The following is a 21794-nucleotide window of genomic DNA, read 5'->3' as shown; positions in this document are numbered from 1 at the left end:
GTGGTGGGCAGACTTTAGTTCAAGAAAGTATATTTTCACCTTAGAAATAATCGCTACTTGCAATTGAAAATATCCATTTATAAACTCGAACCAGTGCAGTGATTAGAAATTAACCTTTCCTTCTGCGGTGAAAACGTGTTTACGTTTCTTGTCGACTTTAAGAGCAGGGTTCAATTTTAAAAATGAATGCCTTATGAATTCCATTTAATATCTAGCTTACAATGTATGATGCGAAGATGGTTTAGTTTAAAATGTCTGATGCTTTGGTATATTTTAATTATTTATATTGCTTCTATGATATGTTTAGAAAAAAATAAAGATAACCTAATAAGAATCACTACTTTTTTTTTGTTCTTACGTCTAATTTTGTATAGACATATCCTGATAACAAAATCGTTCCATTAGCAACGCCTATATTTCAATAGGAATATAATTAAAATAAGTATTTTTTTATGCCTGTAACAAATCTATATAATAAGTAAAAATACACTACAGTACAGTCACTTTAAATATAACACACTAAGAAATACATATAAAATTGACTCTCAGAAACATAATAAGAACTCTTTATCGCTCTTAGACCACTGATACAACCTGAGACCTCACTCACTCAGTTATTGCCCACAATCTCTTCATCAACAGGGTTTAAGTTTGTAGAGAAAGAAGTGAATATATTCTTAATGGTTGAATTTATTTTTTGGAACTGCTCCAAATCGAAACCTCAATTCTATGATAATAGCAATTCGGATTTCAATCAAATTGCATGTAGAAGTTCATCATTTTTATTATAAAACTATGTGTCGTCTGCAACTTCGTTTACATTAACTTACTTGTGCAGACTTTTGACATAGTGTCTTCGCCATCATTGTCATTATTGTAGTTATGCAGACAATACTTTTCCCAGTTATCCAGGAATAACGACAATAAAGAAAGAAAATAATATTTCATTCGTAACGGTGACACACACGTAAAACTTCTGTTTTTCAAGCAAACTAACGTAACAATGCAGCGAGAGCGGGTGGTAACGGCCAACTTCACCCCCGCGCTCGTCCTCGCCGCTCACCCTGAAAATGCATCGGCCTGTACAACCTATTATGTAAACTCGCTGACACGTATAGACGTTGCATGTAGGGACCTACGAACGACGCTGACAGCGAGAGCTTTGAACTCGCAAGGTGTTCACTTCAAACAATAACGTTACCGAGATGATACATTAAAAAGATTGGTTCCATTCAAAGTACGATAACTACTAAGTACAGTTTGCGAGGTCTAAGCTGAGCTCTGCATTTGTGTGAGTTTTCATATATACTATATTGAGAGTGTAATGTCACTCGCTTGGCCTAAATCAGTTCGTACTGCATTTAAGTAACCGGCCTTTGCACATGAAGTCATGTGCAGAGGCCGCTATCACAGCGTCACGTAGAAAAAGAAAAAAAAAATTGTGGACCCTGTTTTTGATCATACCTATACAGTAACGCAAGAGTAATAATGAGAATGCAATAAATTATTGAAAATTAGAAGAAATTAGGAGTATTGATATAATTTTGTATGTTCTATTTTTTGTTGATTTTTATTGATATATTTTATTTTTTTCTTATTATTTTTTTCTCCTGATTCTATTTTTACAATCATTCACACAAATGTAAAGCTCAGCTTAAGCCTCGCGAACTGTATGCACATTATTTCAAGAAATTCTAAATATACAAGTTCTCTAGAAGAAAACTATTAAAAGATCATTTACAACGCGGGTCTTGAAATGAAAATTCAATTATATTTAAGGACCTCTTACGTAATTAATTCACATTTAACAATAAGTAAGGGTTAACTGCATCATTTTCTTGTAACAAGTTTATAATATTTGAAGCATGAAGAGATAAAGCCTTATGTCATAAGCGAAGTTGATTCACTTAAACGTTGTTGAGCCATAATAGCGTTAGTTGCACTGACGCTCTAATAAAGACACGTAATCTTGTTATAATTACTTTAAAATGCTAATAAAAAAACATCTTCAAAACCGTTTACGAAGGTTATCTATTCTATATAATTATAATAAAACAGTAAAAATATTTTGTCTGTACATTTAGTGTTTTTGACTGAAATGGATAGAGGGACACTTAAAAAGAATAATAGAAAGCAAAAATATATTTTTTTAATTTCTTGTCTGTATGTATGGTCACGCTAATCTCTGAAAGTACTAAACCAATTTACTTCAAACTTTCAGCAATTGTTTGTTTTAACTCAACTTAACATCTAAAGTTTGTTTCATCAAAATCGGTTCATTAAATTTCGGTTCATAGTTATCGGCATTTGAATTAACTCAAGGTATGAGTATGCCTGCAAATATAAAGGAATTCATATCTATATTTATACTTATAATAAATCTGTATTTGTTTGTTATAAATTTTTAACTAAACTTTCAAAACAAGGAGGAGGTTCTGCATTAAATATTTTCAATTCGATATTCGATTCATTTAATCGATTAATTATTTTGGATTCGATTTCGGTGAACTCTGTTTATTAAATGAATTAATCATGTGATTCAAGCGGGCGAAGCCGCGGGGGAGCCGCTAGTTAAACATATTTGTATATTAATTCACTTGAAGATTTGAATACAAAAATGTCATGCCTGCACTAAAAAGATAACAATTAGTTTATAGTTATAATGTATGATTAGAAATATCCTACTTAACATTAAGTATGAATCTACAACGCACTTATAAAATACGATACTAAATTATGATTAATGAATGATTATTGATTATTTATATTGATTATTAACTTTTTGATTGGTGTTCGTGGTAGTAGCGTGACAGTATAGTTTTGAATTTAAACATATAGAGTAACTATTTATGACTTTTAATTTGAGAATAATAAAAAAAAAATAATAATAAATTGTGTCTATGCTGAAATAGGACGACGTAAGTATACATAGTTTGCTATGATAACATTTACTGGCTCTTCAATTTAAAGGTTGATTGCAATTTATTAAAACTGGTTAATATATCAAATACTCACATCGGAGTGGCGAATAAGTAGATCAATAGATCAATTAGCGTCTTGTGGAATACCATTTCACTTATTTAGGTCGTTCTTATACATACGAGTATATGACCAGTGCTCTTCTATAAAAGTGAATCATTATTGTCAATTAAAGAACATAAATTTTAAACCAATTAACTTTCTCTATTTGGCCATTATATTTCTGTTGATAAATGATTTTAAATAATTTAGTGTTATTTTCAATCTGTGAGGTATTTATTTGTGCTGTAATTAGTATATTTAAATGTGATGAGAAGCCTTCTCTAATGTCCGTATTTTATTTTACTTTTAATATTAATGCACTCAATCTCCTTTACAATTTAATATCAAAGTTAATATGGTATTAATACAAAAGGTGAAGTAATATAATACAAAATTACATTTCGGTAAAGTCGAATCAAATGGGGCGATTTTTGAACGGTAGTTTTCTTGTTGATTTTGGCGTATGTTTTCCATAATTGTGAAAGTGTGCCAGTGTAATCGTAATCGTTTTTGAATTGTTTTTTGAAAAAATAACGGATCTTAAACTACATAAAACCAAAATAATAAACATTAATAAAGGTAATGACATTATTTTTAAAGTAAAGTTTAAGTTAAAGCACCGTAACTGTAAATAATGAAGGTATGGTTCAATATATAGATAAACATTTACTTATTTATTGCATAATTCTAGTATTGCTGCTGAGATCAGTGCCAAATTGCATTCGAATTAAATCTTTATAGAGTTAGAGTATCCACTCAAGTTGTGTAACCAGCAGAGACCAATTGGTGTCACAATTTAAGAAAAATATACTTGGCCGGGGAATCTTCTGTGTTAGAGTTTTAAAATGAATTTCAGATATCTACGTTTAAAATCATTCATATATAATTTTATTAAGTCAACAATATGAAAAGTTTATGCCATATGTTTTTTTTTTTAATTTAGGAGTTATTAAAGTAAATTTCAAAATTACATACATATTGTTGTTACATCATAATTAATACGTACGGAAGTAGTATTCTTTTAAATTTTAAAATTTGAATGCTCCTATAGATAGATATTTTTCACATTCCATAATAATAAAAAAAAATAACTGAAATAACGGTGTGAATTAACTGTAGAGTTTAATCGAAATATTTTATGTGTTTTGAAATAATTATTCCAGTTGCAGTTTAACAATAAGCAATGTGCTCGCTTGCTCTTTAAAGTGCACTTGTTTTCCTTGCCTTTTATATCTCGAATTTTATTTTATTACCTGTCGTGATTGTTTCGATAAACAAGTGTTTGTAGTTCCGGGTGTATGTAAGTGTTAACACTAAATGTCTTATTAGAAAGTAATACTGAGTAGGTCAAATTATATTTGTTCATATAAAAGAGATGTCCTCTTTTAGATTCATATAAGAGGGAGGTCGTCGTGGTACAGCGGCACAAGGGTGTGACTGTAACGCGACGATTGTGGGTTCGATCCCCACTCGAGGAAGTGAAATATTTATTTACGTTTATATTTCCATTTCTTCGCTCTGATGTTGAGTTCTGCCACTCAACACGCAATGCCTCCAGAATTCGGCAGAAAGTGGGGAACGGAGTGTCTTAACACTAGGTTCCCTCTGCCTACCCTGCTGTGTGTGGGATACAACGGGAAACTGATATAAAAGAGGATAATTGTGGCTGTTTGAACACAGATGCAGTAGGTATGTAACATACGTAAAATAGTCTTTTCGTTTAATACCTAGATTTAAGATCAGTTACTAATGTCTTTGGTTGTATTGCCTAAAGAAATTCATTTTGTTAAATATAATCAAAGAAATAATGTTCACGCCTTTATTCTGACCTACATTTTGATTTTCAAAAGAGAAAACGTTACTTACATGTGGCACAAATATATTGGAATTAGCATCCATATTCTCTACAAGTTTCAGATATAATATAATTTTCGTATCTGTAAACAGCCTTGTGGTTCTTTTATTTTTTTTTAATAAATTAAGAATTTAAGCAAGGTCATACGTCGAACAAAGATACAAGTCGCATCAGAGGAGATACCTATAGATGCAGCATTCGAGGTCACAGTGATGCTCTCTCTAACGGAACACCTTTTCAGTTGTATTGACGCAGGTATTCTGCACGCGTACGTGAAACACTTAGGCATTACTTGCAATAGATTGCCAAGAAGTGGTTTGCGAGGTTAAATTTCTAGGACAACACATGTGATAGTCTCCGCGTAATATCAATTATTTGTATACAAAATATACTAGAATAGATATAGTTAGAATGTTTAATTTTTAAAATTTACAAAAAATAATATCTGTACGAAATTGGACAATATAATCGATGTGTTCAAATGAGTTATAAGGTGAATTTAACTTTTAATACAATTTTACCTAACCATCCGGTTTTCAATAGACTTTCCGAGTTCAGTACAATCAATAGTTTAATATTATCAGAAGTTATAAGAAGATAATCTCCAGACTAAGTGGCCTGATCGTGTCGCCAACGTCGCGTCTCGGCATGTGGCGAGCTTCGGCCGCTAACGGTACCCGTGCGCCCGCGCCTATTGGCCCTGCACCGCGGATGCTGTCTTCGTAATTCAATACATCTATTACTGTTATTAAATTTATGAGTATACATCTCATCTTACTTTCTCTCCCATATTATAATATAAACATCAGTCACGAGCAATCAATCGATATTTCATTTCGATTTGATATATACAAAATCGACCACCACCGATAACCACCGAGGACGCAAAAGATCGTGCAAAGTGGAGTAGGTTGAGTAGGAAGGCAGACCCCGGTAATAGCCTAGATTAATGCCAGGAAGAAGAAGATATACAAAATCAATTCTACAATTAACGTATTTTATATTTTGGTATATCCTGATGAAAATCTCGGTGAAATGCAGTAGCGAGTGCGAGTGCATTGAAGTAGCTTTACGTTCACAGTAATTAAATAGTTAAGTGGAAAGCTGCAATAATGCGGCTATAGATCCGCAAAACAGCAGAGCCGTACCAACACATCGAATTCCGCGCATACGAGACGGAAGCGGCGAACAGGGCCTTGATCTTGCCTATAGCTACGTGTGTATGGAATCAGCACAAATGTATAAGTTACATATGTCGGAGTGGTAAAGAGCGAGACGTGACAATAGCACGTTTGACCCTGTTCACACGCTCGTCCCTTTCTCGAGTTATTGACTAGTTGGCTGCCCCGCTTATGAAAGGCTATTTAGCTATTTGCATATTTACAAAGATTGTTGTTTAAACAAAATTCCTCACTAATAGCTTATATATATATCTTGTGTATTTAGTGATATAGCATTACACGTACAGTTCTGAAGTAATTTAGAAATTAAAAATAAATCGAGGAAGTTTATTATTTTATTGATTGAAGAGTGGCCAGGCCATATCAATTTTTATAATGGAAAATGCCTACCACGCTGAACATCTTTTACTAAAGCGGCAATTCCTTATTTTCATAGTTAAGCTAGACTGTAATGGTTCTTCGTCAGATGTTCCAGATCTTCAATTTTTATATATCAATGGAAAAATACTATCACAGCTAGTCCAGGTAATGAAATCCCGCCTTAACACTTAATTATAACAACAAAACAAGTTAACAATAGTTGTTGAGCGTGATGAGCTTTTTCCATTGATAAAAACATAAGTTCTGGAACCTCTAATGAACAATCAAAGCTTAACTGTGAGAAATAGTAAAATTCCATCTAATATAATATCCCAAGATCCCAGAGCTGCCAGACTATTAATCCTCCAAATTTTAGCTTTGCTAAAATGACGCAGGTCTGAGGGCCTGGGATCTCAGTCTATAAGTTATCGAATGGATGAACATTTTTTTATGACATAATATATAAATTAAAGATCTGATGAACTACAAGAACAGTCCAGCTGAACTATAAGAAATAATGGAACGGCGCCTTAGTAAAAATTATCAAGCATGATAGCCATTTTCTATTGACATATATAAAAGATCTGAAATTTCTCAAGAATAATTATAACAGTCCAGCTAAACTACAAGAAAAGTCCGAAAAAATTAAAGGTCTCTTTAGTGGAGGATGTTCAACGTGTCAGGCATTTTTCTTTGATATATAAAAATCTGGTGATATGTGATGAAGAACTATAATAGCCCAGCTAAATTATAAGAATTAATAAAATGTCGCCTTAGCCTCGCTTAATAAAAATATGTCTAGTATGGCGGCCATTATATATTATAAATCTATACATATAAATAAATCTAAAGTGTCTGTCTGTGATTTTGAAATAACCTTGTTTCTGTTGCTTACACGACACTAAAAAATGATTTTAAAATGTTGTCTTTCTGTTTGTTCAGGATAATATCCCTTTGGACTCCAAACAGTTATTAGACATAACTGTATAAATAATTATACTAAAATAATTAACAAATTTTCCCTAAATACACTTAAACAAAAATAAATGAAGAAGAAGCGGGCGAAGCCGCGCGGGGGCCGCTAGTAATATCATAAATGTCTATAAGAGCGTAACAAGAATGTAACCATACGTTGCCGAGCAGAAACGTGTAGTGTGGGAGCGAACATATTTTTTGTAGTGGATCTGGAGATAAGTCTGGTTATAGGTAATGAAGACCGATGTAAGGTTCTGAGAAGTGTCGCCCTCTAACGGTATACATAGATTACTTTTGATATAACTACATACGAAGAGTATTCTATATATTATATTATTTTATGAAACTCAAGAAAATTTATAGGGACACTTTTCACTGCATTTGTTAAATTAAAAAAATATATAACTTGTATTATAATAATATATTTATCAGATATAAATAAAGTTAAACTTTTTATAAAGCGTTATACGCGAAACGTTCTTATATCTTAGTAATATCAATTAAATGTATATGACCTACTTGAAAATAAATTACAATACAAACAATTAGGTTTCTTGACCATGATGAGTTTTCTATAAGTGCTACAGTTGACAAAAGTAATAATATTGCTTACAATATGATACAGTTCCTTTTACATGAAATTTGCAAGGCAATTTTTTTGAAATACCTACTCGTATATTATTTAATACAAATGAAGTGCTGCATCAGTTATTATATTATTAAAATTACATACAGCTTGCTACAGAAAAGTCCAGTAAACAAGATAAAAGTATTTTCGTAAAAGGTTTTCTTCATCATTTTAAATTTTTAATCAATTCTGCATCATATTTCCTTAGTTTTATTTTCTTCAGAAGAACGAACCTTAGAATAGTGAATTAAACACGTAGACACCATTATTAATATATTTAATAATAATAAAATCAAAAGTACGATAGGTGTTGAAATGAAATAATAATTCACAAAGAGAAATAATAACATAAAATGTAAAACAAATTTCAAATGTATACGTATACTCGTAATTCGGAATTAGATGTGGTACAGAGGCATGTGTTATTGGCAAGACAAGACAAGTTTTTCAAAAATGTAACGTTAAAGTAATAAATGCTCTATTTGAGAGGCAGTTAAATAGACAAAAAATAAAATTGAACCAATCAACAACAGGTTTAGCGCGTAATAAAAAGATAGAGACTAGAATTGCTATTTATAACTTAGAGGTGGACTAAAAGGGAAGGTTGCAGGGCCGATTCTACCTATATATACATATATGTATGTTCGTAGGTACATTGCACTAAGCTTACTCGTTTTCCTCATATACTATCTTATAATACATTAATAATATTATGTATTTTATTAAAGTATTTGTAGTAAAATTATAAAATACAGGTCACCGTGGCTTAGTAGAATACTCTCCATTTTTAAGCGCTATGACCATGGATTGAATTTTCTGTCTGGGGATGATTATTATTAAGACGCAAGCTTTATGAGCTTTTACCTATATATATATTATTATATGAAAATATTACAACGCTTTTATGACCCACTTCTTGCTGTTGGATTTGCTTCAAAATTTGCATACGTTTCAAGCAAATGAAATGTTCGGCTTCGGTGATAATATAGAATTTTTCTTAACATGAACCTGATGTCCAAGATGAGAAGTATATGAAGATAATACTTTCGAATGTGTTTTTTTTCAAATGTCTTGTGTATGTTTTCAAAGTAATTTCATTTATTTTTTTATTAAGAATGCGCCAATGCCCCGAGAAACACTCTGTATATATATCTCTCGGAATTACTTTTAACACAGATAACCCTCTTTTATTGATTTTGAAATTAGATTTGAACCAAAAAATTCTTGACTGTATTTAATAAATAATATTTTTGATTAAAAATATAGTACAATAAATTTCTTAGACAAGTTTAAAGTAGAAAAAAAGTAGTGAAAGCATATCTAAAAAGAATTTAGATACTTTCAAAGGTCAAAGAAGTTATGCATTGTTTGCCTATGCCATAAAGAAACCTCGATCCAGTATCGACTATCGATGTAATTGAATATATTCGTGAAGGTTTTCCGGTGAGCGACGGGCGCCTTTATAAGTTGAACAGGCGCACGCGGCGGGGAGCGAGCGGGGGGTCACGACGTGGTTAACCTAGGTTACAGCACGCTCCAAAATGCTGGCTTTCGCGAGTCACTTTAAATTCCCTTGTCATTTTAATTCGTTTGTATTTTGCGACTCAGGGGCGCACTGACATAAAAAACTTAACTTCGATCTTCTTCTATATTCGTTGTAGGAAAAACCATTGGTCATACCAAAATTCATGCAAAAATTCTGATTATATCTTTATGAACCTTAATGTTAACGTTAATATTATAATAATAACTATTTTAGGATTCAAATCCCGATACGTTCATTTTTTTATACAAAAAAAACCATTTTTCTTTCTTAATTGCGGAATATCTATAATAATACCTAACTCTTTGCTTAGTGTTATGTTTTTGCTTTGCACAAGTTTGACAAGTAATTTAAAGATCTAAGGTATTCAGGCTTTATCAGAGTTTGCTGGCATTTTGATTACTGCTGGCACTTGCCGGCGGACCCTGACATTTCGATAGGCAACTGACAACGTCTGGTGTTATTGGACCCGTTTTGGTAACAACAACCACAAATAATGCTTAGGTACCTAAATACTTAACGCGTTCGCGAGTTTCGTATTTCGCGGATTCAGCATGTTAATTCATAATAACTTTGTCAAAACAAATTACACAATAAAAAGTTGTTTTTCAATATTAAATATCTTGGAAATGTGTTGGATGATAGATCTATATAGATCTATCATATCACATGAGATATTTATGTGGAACCTAGTGATTGTCTCTTTTTTCTCAACTGTCGGCTATTTTAGAGACACTGTGCATTCCGTGGTAGAGTTCAGTTCTCTTTGTTTAGCCAGACGAAAAAGTAAAGTTATTAAAATATTGCTAAAGCTAGAAAGGAGGAGACTTCCATTGTTCTTTACAACATTGTAAAACGCATGAGGATCTCCTGGAAGTATGCAGAGACGTTCTCTCTGTTTACTCTGCTAGAGATAAAACATGAATTTAAAAAAGAACTAAGATAATTTTACGTATTTTACTGATTACAGTATGGATAATATAAGTTTGTAACCATTGCATATTATGGTTACCGTTGTGTAAGTTTTTCTAGGTACAAAAGATGAACAAATGTACTAAATAGTGAGTCATCTCAGAGACATTTAGTGTCAAGGATTTTTAAAACCCAAAGTATATATGAATATCGGAATGATTGATTTTAGGTGAAGGTAAATCAGTGTGATGATTATAAAATGTTGAAGGTATTTGCATCATCAACGCTAATAATAAACATAAAATTTGAATTTATTAACTACGCCCCTAATATGTCACTGGTTCACCTTTGATATCGTTGAAACATGAAGGCATTTACGTATATTTTAATAAAATAGAATAAAACAATATCAACCAATCAGGTTTATTACCAATGCAAGAGTAAAGTAATTATTCTGTTACATATAAGGTTGTTTTTTACTATATGTTTTTTAAATCTCGATATTTATATGTTCTTGTTTTTTCATTGTAAATATTCTATCGACTAGAATTTAGTATACTGTAAATTATATAAAAAAATATAAAATATAATTATTTAATTTTCCAGGAAACCAATCGAACCCGAAAGCAACAAACGAAAATTGTACGAACGAATCTTCTGGGATGGTAAGTAATTCAATTGTTATTAATAATAATATTTATCTTTAGCGTTACATAAAACTAAAGAAATAATTCTAATTATATACACATATATAAGAGTTAACTAAAGCGGCATTTAAAAATGTAATAAAGAAAATCTGAGGATATCGCAAGGTTTTTTCATATTTTGTTTAATTTGTTTCAAAATTGCAAATTATAATAGGGTACTACGTCTATATGTGTAGCCACTGTGCAATAGGTTCTTACATAATACATAGCTAAATAATAATGTAATACCAATATTCGTATTACAATAAAAGATTATAATTAAAAGCTTATCCTAAATATAAGCAAAGATAAATAATTCCGTTTTGTTCTTTTTACTCAGTACCTAACAAATTGCAAATTCAAAACCAGCAATTACGTTTTAAAACAAAGTTATTAAGTTATTATGTTGGTATATGGTAATTTTAATACCAGAATTGTTTTAAAATGTGTTTTGATCACATTCCTGTATAGACGTTTGAATAGGGATATAATATAAGAAACCTTACGTGTTCAAAGTCGTGAAAGTGCACCTTGCACGCTTTGTCGCACCTGTTTATTGGTCGCATATGGCGTAACTTAGGTTCACTCAATACAATTGTTTTGTTAAGTACTAATTTGAAAATAGGAACAAGCAAAAATATGTATATTACTTGAAAAATATCTATATATATAAAATCGAAAGGTCACTCACTCATCACGAAATCTCAGAAACTACAAGTGCTAGGAATCTCAAATTTACAAACGTAGGTGCTCGCTAAGACAGGAATTTGCAATATTCGACTTCCAAGGGGTTGTTTTTGGTGTTGAAAGTTTGTATGAAACTTCGTTACTGCAAATGCTAGGAGTCGTAGGTACTCATGGAGACAGAAATTAATAATAACATAGTTCACGCAGGCGAAGCTGCGGGCGGGCCGCTAGTACTTTATATATACATAATCTTAATGGTATGCATTCACATGACCTTCTTCGCTTCATAATTCGCAGTGCTTTAAAAGTCATAAAACGATATGACGATAAATGTTAAAAAGCTATAATATTTCTACTTAATAATAATAAATTTATTAAGTCGAATTATTATAGCTTCATATTTCGGACCACGTGAGTAATTTTAATATAGTAGTTAGAAGTTATTACGTAAAACATTGAATGAAAACATAATATATGAGAATCAAAATTAAAAGTCTCACATAAAATTACGTGAACGGTTGAAACGATGTCTAATTATAGCATTCTCATGAAGCGAGAATGAAAGCTTTGTTATCTTAAACGAAAATTCCAATTATAAAATGTGCATAAATGAATTCTCCTGAGGAAAGTTTCAACCTACCTTGGTTGGAATCCCGCTGCACGACCATTAAGGTAACGACCGCGACCTGCCCGCCAGCTTTCATTGTTCAGGCAGCACTTGGCATGACGCGACTACAATTTCATGCAGACATTTTATGATTGAAAGTGATTGGTAATTCTTTATGCTCTCCGTGCTCCTTTCTCTACATATTAAATCCTGAAAGTATATTTAAAATATGCTGTCCCAAAACGAAAACACAGTACGTAATTGCTTCCATATAAAATTGAAGTCTTGGAATTTCCTGTAAGAAACAACAAAAAGCTCGGCATATTGCTGATTTTGCAATGTCCGTCTACAGCGTAAGAGAAATAGAGTCTACATTCACTGACTCTATGAGGTAAAGGTTGTTGTAACCTTTAATATAATGCGATTTGGTAGATTCCAGAGCAGGCGTAATTTCAGTTTGCTTGCATGCCATCACAGAAGCTTTTATTTGACGTGAACCTGCTACCTGTAATTTAGTCTTTACCTTATATTAGCCATTCACAAAAGATATAAAAATGCAATTTCGCATCGTATCATGTTACTTGATTATATCAAAACAGACCTAATATATAATTATTGTGTAAAAAATATATATTTTGCCGATTAACGATATTTGAGACTTGAGTATTATTGCTTAATATTCTTAACTTCTAATAAGTTTATTTTAGTATGAATCTTCTTCAATGTTTTATATTTCCATTTCTTCGCTGTGATATCGAGGCAATACGCGGCGTTGAGTTCTGCCACTCAACACGCGATGCCTCCAGAATTAGGCAGAAAGTATGGAACGGAGTGTCTTAACACAGATTTTGTTTACCTTTATCCTGCTGTGTGCGGGATACAGCGTGAAGCTGATTTGATTTAATTTTTTTTCAATATTTTTGATGCGATTAGATAGTAAAGACTATATAGAAAGAAGCCTTATGACCTTTAGATCAAAATGTATGATATAAACGTTTCTGTTTTGACCGTGTTATCTCATGGAGATTACATAAGACATGTCACTGGAGAAAGTTAAATTAGTTTTGAAAGTGAAATCGATTGAACTTTCTTTTACTTGCCCATTTCATAGTTCAGTTCAGGAATTGATTTGTATGAATAATACCGATCAAATACGAGTATGTACAACAAATAAGACTATAGCTTTAAGTGTTTACACCATATTGGATAACTCAACTCAACTTTATTTGCAAATTGAGATTGTTATTTCCATTTTAGTTGTCTACGTAAGCAATTGCATTTCATCTTTAGTTTAACTAAGAAATTCTCTAACTGAGAATTCTAGTCTTCAGCTTTATAAATCTATATTCCTGATATTATAGTAATTGATAAAAGAGGAGAATGTAAAAAAATGTGTAAACCACTTCACAAACACGTCGGAGCGGTTTAAAGGCCGCGTCCGGATTGCGAGGGGCGACGGCGGAGGGCATCGGCAGCATTCCAGCCTTTGCGGCCGCGACGACGTCACTAGGTACATTCCCAGGCACTATTGGCTCACTGCAAAATCTGATAATGAAGAGTAAAATTTAATTTACGATCGAATAAGACCACACTTGTTTTATGCAGATAAATATGCGATTCATGATTACTACAGTGTGAGACCTGCGCACCTCTTTAAGACTTCTTGATTTCATTGCCAGATATACTCGTATTATAATATTTTGTTCTGATGACATTAAATTTATTATCATTGTCATTACGAGTTTTTATTTAGATTAATTTCGAAGATATCCTATGTAAACATAAGCTTTGCCAAAAAAAAAATGATTCTCTCAATATTTTTCTTAACAATTAGATGTATAGGCAACTAGTTTACTCTGGACTCACAAAGGGGTCTGCGAGGCGCTGGACGGGTAGAGGGATGAGGGGGAGTCGCGTGCGCAGCTCGTTGTCCGTCCCTGCCTCGGAGCAACGCCCCCGTCAAGGGCGGCGACGCTGCAAAATTCTGCAAGTCCGAGGCGATTCAGTGCATCGCGCCCCGCCGCGGCGGCTCCGCGCACGCCGCTTGTCCATACGAGAGTTCGCACGCACACGCACCTTCCTATGTTAAATAACTGTTATTTCGGTCTTTAGTGGAAATGTTCCGCATTCTGCACTCAATACTCTCTCATGTCGATTTTATTACATCACTACCGATCTTAAGTGGTTAGGCGCTATCTTTCGGTAACATTTAGTGAAGATGGTTTTACTCATTTTTTATTGACGATGAAAGTAAATGTTTTATGAATGAGCGGATGCCGAAACAGGTTTATTAAATGGATTTGTAGTGTTATGGATTGGTTCAGAAGACTTTAAACATGGGAACTGATCAAAAATTTTTTACAATGCTGGACACACGGAAGCCGCCCAGACGCTCTATGTCGCTCGTCGGTCCGTACTTAAAAAGTAAATTTTTATAATTTTTTATTCCAAATTATAAGCATCAAAGTTTATTTTAACCCTTATAATCTACCTATACTATACTTTTAAGCTAGTAAGTTGCAAAAAACTTGCAAGTTACTAGCACCTTATATTTATTAAACCTATTTATATTTACTATTATATATACTCACTCTATCTATATGATATGCAAAGTATCACATATTAAATAATATAAGAAAAAAAACTATGTGTCCATTGATGTAACCTGTATAGAAAAATTGCGTAATTAGAATTTTAAATTTATTTTTAATTCACACGTACAATTAAAGTGAAGAACAATTCGATGAGTAAATTTTGCTGATGATTAGTTAGGTTTCTATATTAGCAGAAACCTTTTTTCATTCATCAGCGAAATTTATATATACTCTCTGTAAGCATGGTTTTAATTCAATTTATTTATATTTTGCTCTATGTTGTTTTTGTCTTTAGCTCTAGGTAGAGTAATTATGTAAAACTATGAATTCTTAGAATTTTCATATTAATTGGTATAATATTTTTTTATAAAATAAAATTAAATTATTGCAACTAAGTAAATAACTTCAATGATGCTCCAAATAAACTATGTTGCTGAAAGGACACGAATGCGCCAATCGGACAACACAAAGCGAAATTTCAGTCTTCACAGTTGTTCAAATAAGCTAAAGCGTGCCATTGCTATACGATAGTGTACATTTGACGTTAATCGTAGACATAGGCGCTTGAGTTAAAAACATATTAATCATTAAAATTATAATTAAAAGTGTGTTGCTTTTTACGTAAATACTATAAAATGTATAAGCAACAAGTAGTTATAACGGATACTAAATTTTATAGTGTAGTTAGCATTCGTCACTCTCGCCATTTGCATCCAATACAAGAAGAAGGTATTTGGAAATTATATTAACTAATCTATACGTAGCTATTTTCTAACTGTACTAATATTATGTTTCATTTAATTCAGTGTCTAACATAATTACTTAATTTGACTCTATAAATAACATCACATCATCGCCGTCGTGGCACAGAGGTTTAGCACAAGGTAACATTGGCAAAATTGTAAATGGAATGGTTGTGGGTTCGATCCCCAATTGGGGAGTGAATTGTTATCTATTCCCCATCGTGAGAAAACAACTTATAAAAGATATATTTATTTCAACTGATCTTTTGTTAGAGCAACTGAAACGATGGAACTTACTAAGCAGGTAACTTACACTTAGTATACTGTATAAAGTATATTGTGGTGCCTTTACAGGCACGGTTGAGATGTCCCAATAGATATCTTTCAAGATTGAGATACTAAAACATTTTTAATTAATCTCAAGGTGAACTGAGAGAGAGGTGCGTGCGTTTCGTGTGGAAATTCATATTTATGAATCAATTCTCTTTCGCAAAGAAGTTTGCAGTTTTGAACCTCAACTACTATATTTATCAAATATAGGATCTACATTCGGGCTATTTCGTAGTAATGTCTATGTAACACTTGTTAGATATACCTAATGTACTCGTATATGCAGCTTTACAATTTTTCTCGTATATATTCTTGGCAGTTAAAGCTTAGGTAATAATACTATTACCTAAGCTTTAACATGCTGGCATATCAACAAACTGGTGTGATAATGGACCTGAATATTGGAACTCCTTCTTTCCTCTTTATTTCCTCGCTCTGGTAACGAGGCAAAGCTTGGCGTTGAGTTTCGCCATTCAATACACAAAAGCTCCAAAATTCGGCGGAAAGTGGGAATAGTGTCTTATAACCAGCTTCTCTCTGCATTTCCTGCTTTCTTTCTTTTCTTTCTTTATGTGCGTGAGATACAGCGTGAATATAAAAAAACAACAAACTATGTGTATTATAAAGGTGAATTAGGGGGAAGAATCGTAGATTGAACGCACAACTATCGCAAATATTCCACTGCGCCACGTTAGTACTTAAACGTATATTTATACATATAAACATACAAATTTCAATATATAATATACATTTTTAAATAATATATGCATATATATTTTATCCATACTATGTAGGTATGTTGACTTTGCTAAAATAATGTATAATAAGGTAAAATTTCATCAAATATTTTATAACTTTGGTGACTAAATTACCAATAAAATATTGAAGCAATGTTTAAGTTATTTTTAATTATTATTATTATTGATGAATAATGAAAAGTCAAAACTATTTACGAAACAATGTGATAAATATAGTCCACGTATATCACTTTAATAAAATATTTTTCAAATGATATTTGAATTTTTAAAATACCAAATTGTAAAGCGGTTACTATTTATTATAAATTACTTTTTAAAAGTTAACTTTTCTTTCATTGTTAATTTACTTTTTATAATTAAAAGCTTTAGTAATTTTTACTTTTCAATATTTCAGATCGTGTAAATAGAAGTGACGCTGAGGATAAAAGTCTTTCAAATGATGAAACACCGATGCCATCTTGTCCTCGACAACCACCCGACGGTGTTGAGACGCCTTCAGACGTTGTCGAAAAAACTCCAGAGTTGCCTAGTAGGCTACCTCCTCGACTTTCGACAGGATGGTCTGGCACACGTTCTCGTTTTTCATATTCTTCAAGAACTCAAGACGCAAGAAGTGAAGCAAGCGTTAAAGATAAAATTGCTATGTTTTCGGTTGATCTAGGGAAATCTACTGATCGACTCGATAAATGTGTAACTTTACCTGTTAGATCACATTCAACGTTAAGAAAAACTCCTAATATATACACAAATAATTATAGCGAAATTTCATCCTTAGACAGGAGGTTAACGAAATCTCAAGATAATTTAGATGAAACACCTCGTTCTTTTAAACGAAATTTGGATAGACCTGAAGTTCTTGGTGCCTTAGAAATTAAAACAAATGAAATACAAAACAAAAAGTATCCTACGTCAGAATTAAATAATAAACCTTTATTTTATGGCAGTACTACCACCTTACCCGATGATGTATCGCTTACTCGACCTACATACCATGTACGTAGCACGAGTGAAGATAATGGCAATAAAAGTAATTCTGCTCATAAATCAAACTTAGAGTATTTGATAGAACAACGAAAAAAATCTATGTCTAAGCTACGAGGTTTGGTTATACCAGAAGTTCAAGCCCCGATCGTTGATCTACCTGAAATAAAAGTACATGATTCTATATCAAAAAACTTCTATACTAGCTCTTTAAATAAAGATTTAAAGAAAGAAAATAAAGTCAATTCTTCGAAATCTTTAAAATTAGCTGAAAATCCTTGGAAAACAAACTTTTTGCCTAACAATATACCCAAATATTCGCCAGCATTTAAACGTAAATCACTACAAGTTTATAGTGCTTCATTATCGAAGGAAACTACACCTGAACCCAAGTATGCAGAAAAAGTAGATACACTATCAAGGATATGTAGTTATAATAAATCCCTAATGGCAAGCCCTCTAAAAATTACAAAGGAAAGTTCTACTTTAAAATCTAGTCCACTGCTTAACCGATCCCTTACTAAAAAATATCTAAACGGTAACGACCACGATTTCAAAAATGTTGAAATTAAAATTTGTACTGCTACAGATATTATTGACAGTGATAACGATTCAGCTATGAGTTCAACGCAGTCAAGCTATCGTTCATCAGCATCCTCACCCATGCATAATATGGATAACGGAATAGAGTCAGATAGTTCCCGTTTATCACCACGAATAGTACATTATAACTCTTATTCACTAATGAAAATTGAACCTCAAAATAAATCACTTTCAACTGAAAAAAATAATGAAGTATATATCAAAAGAAATGTTTGTCGGTCGGTGTCTTCTGACACGAACGTTTCCCTTACTTCTTCTGCAGGATCAGCAGCCACGTCTGGTTCGCAAGCAAGTTGCAGTTCCCTCGAGAGTTCTGTAGCTGACTCAGATAAGAGAAAAGTTTCAAAAATATACAATGTTGATACCATAAATAGACGGAATATTGTCGCTTCCGCGAAATGCAGAAGTGGCAGAGATGTTAAACTCGAGTCACCCGTTGTTGAAACAAAGTTCTCTCATGAGTCTTATAACAGATCTCCCAGTCCAGTACGCAAACCGTCTGATCGCCTTTCTACGCTCACACCAACAGTGAGTGCTATAGCGGGTAAAGGCGAAAGTAGACGACGTAATAAAATAATTGTAGATACCGATTCTGACTCAGATCATGAAATAAATATTCGACAAAGAAAAACTGATTTTAAAAACACAAGATTAAAACGCAATTCAAGTACATCTAATAAAAATAAGAGTAGTGAAAACAGCCAAGAAATAAGAAAACCTGAAGATAATTTATCTAACTATATCAAAATCGAATCAACAAAAGAAACTACTTCTCACTCGAATTCTTTGGGAAATGGTGATGTTCTCAAAAGTGTTACTCCTATGAAAAAAAATGATATAGTTATGCATAAGATGATGGAAATTACTGGTGGAAAGATGCAAGAAAAATGTAACGAAGTACCTTTGATAGATAATAAAAAAGAATTAATCAAAAACACAATCATAAATCAATCTTCAACAGAAAACTCTCAGCCTAAAAGAGAAATGAGAATATCAAATAAATCTTTAAATACGATTTCGGAAACAGAACAAACATCAAAAATTTCAACAGATATTTATCGTCTTAAAAAAAGGATAGGATCAGGTGTGGGACTGATACTTGCTGGCGGAATTGATTGTGAAGCTAAAGATGTTACAGTAAGTACTTGGCCCAATAATATATCTAATTACTTATTTTTTTTATTTCGGAACACATAGTAAATGTTTACTTATCAATGTTTCCTTTTTTTAGGTACATAGAGTTTTGGAAGATGGCATTGCTGCAAAAGCAGGAATTAAGAGGGGATCTAAAGTTCATAGTATAAACGGCAATACAATGTCAGGCTTGACACACGCCCAATCTGTGAGCATCCTAAAGGTTGGTCCTATTTTATTATATTTTATTTTTATTTTTTATAAATTTATTTCTGCTATTCAAAATCATGTTTAATTATTTATTTATTGTTTTAGGAACAACGTTCAGAAGTTGTTATAGAAATTGAGAATGAAATCAAGGAAAATAGAAGTAGGACTGAATGCGGCTCTGAAAAAGGTAGTCGTCTCTTTGTACCAAATATTTTAGTATTCATTCAGTTTTTTTTTATTTTCACAATTTAATGGCTTTCATTGGCTTTGTTATTCTAGCGGAGTCGAAAGGACATCACTTAAATTTACAGAAAAGTTCAAATAATGCTGGTAATGTGGATCGTAAGACTGTAAGAGTTCTTCTGGAAAAAGCTGGGGCGGGGGCAGGTCTCGGCTTTGGTCTAGATGGAGGAAGGGATTCTCCGCAGGGTGATCGACCTTTGACCGTTAAAAAGCTCTTTGCAGGTACTATAAAAATAAACATACATATATTGATTTTAAATAAAACTGAAATAAAAAAATTAACTTTTTTTTTATGGTTTTTGTACTATGATGAAACGTGGTGTATTTATTATTTAATCATTACAGGAGGTGCAGCCGCTCAAAGTGGGCGCATTATTGTTGGCGCAGAACTTCTTTCCGCTGGAGGTCAATCAATGGAAAACTTCACACGAACTCAAGCTTGGGCTGCTCTAAAAGCCTTACCAGCTGGCCAAGTTGAATTGGTTCTTAAAAATCCTTAAAGATTTAAAAACTTTCAGGAAATTATTTGAGTACAAGTTATTTGATTTAATTAGAAAAAAGATGTAAAATTTCTTCAACAGGTACTCAGACTGATTTTTTAATACACCTTAAAAGTTACAGTAGAAAGTCAGTATTGCTACATGCAATTGTATATAGTATTAAATAATAATGTTATATCTTGTGAAAAAGCAACGTGCCTTGTCTTGGACATAAACGCTGTAAAGACTGCGTACAGATATATTAAAAATATAATATTTATTAATAAAAAAAATACTAGTCTTTAAAAAAATCATAGTTATACTTAGGCACTGTACTTACATATTATATTGGTTTCAAACTATTTGCAACAATGAAAAAAATATGTGCCATTTTAAGATATCTTTTCAAATTACCGATTATCAAATACATATACGAGTATGTTAACAACGTTGTAAACAGCGTTAAAAAATCTATTTTCTTTAAATGGCTCGCTGTTTTTCGCACATTCATGTTAAACAAGTAGGCATTTAAATTTCTATAGAACTGATCATTAACATATATTTTTTTAAAAGTTAAGTAAGTCTAAGCTACAGGTTACGATAAGTTACAAGCAATATATTTCAATTTCACATATCCCAGTTACTTGCCATGTGTATCACTTAAACGCTTATATAGCCTTACTATATACTAATATAATCATAGATTATAGAAATATATAATTTTAAGAATTTTGTATATATTATGTTTGACTGTTATTGTCATTAACTCGTATTTTTAAGTTTTGATATTATATCATATACTTATTTATATGTATGTCATTAATATGAATTATTTTTGTTAAATAACTCATTGAAGCTATTTATGAAAACATAATTAATATTGTTATAAGTGTATGAAAAATATATCCTTACATTTCCATTAGATGATGTTTCATTACCTAGTTTTTAACAATCCTGAAATTTTTATTTTGCATAGTTACGACATAGAAAACAAAAAAAAACGCTTCAAAGTGACTATATGCAATATTGGTCTAATAATTGCTTTTGCTCAAATAATTCCTTACTAATACTTCAATTATTAGTAAGCAATTATTTGTTTATAGTGTGATATAAGGAGTCAGGCCGTCCTCCAACCAGGTGCACCGACGACCTCAAGAAGACAGCGGGACCCTGCTGGATTCAAAGGGAGCCAAGACGCGCAAGACCGGACGGAGTGGCGAACATTAGGGGAGGCCTATGTCCAGCAGTGGACTTTAAAAGGCTG

At 32.2% G+C, this 21794-nt stretch overlaps 1 protein-coding gene across 1 annotated transcript in view; it reads left to right on the top strand.

Annotated features, from left to right (window-relative positions):
* bbg (PDZ domain-containing protein big bang) overlaps positions 1-21452 on the top strand; it is a 32128-nt gene extending 10676 nt beyond the window's left edge. Inside the window, exons 3-8 of the mRNA XM_085190943.1 lie at positions 11082-11140; positions 17275-19601; positions 19696-19821; positions 19914-19995; positions 20088-20273; positions 20397-21452. Of these exons, the coding sequence (XP_085047069.1) occupies positions 11082-11140; positions 17275-19601; positions 19696-19821; positions 19914-19995; positions 20088-20273; positions 20397-20551 (2935 nt within the window). The 3' untranslated portion in view covers positions 20552-21452. The remainder of the gene's footprint in view (positions 1-11081; positions 11141-17274; positions 19602-19695; positions 19822-19913; positions 19996-20087; positions 20274-20396) is intronic.
* The last annotated feature ends 342 nt before the right edge of the window (positions 21453-21794 follow it).

The sequence above is a fragment of the Heliconius melpomene genome, chromosome 10, assembly GCF_056956725.1.
Source record: "Heliconius melpomene rosina isolate 202511_hmr_F chromosome 10, ASM5695672v1, whole genome shotgun sequence".
Lineage (NCBI taxonomy): Eukaryota > Metazoa > Arthropoda > Insecta > Lepidoptera > Nymphalidae > Heliconius > Heliconius melpomene.
This window is presented reverse-complemented; position numbering and strand designations above follow the sequence as displayed.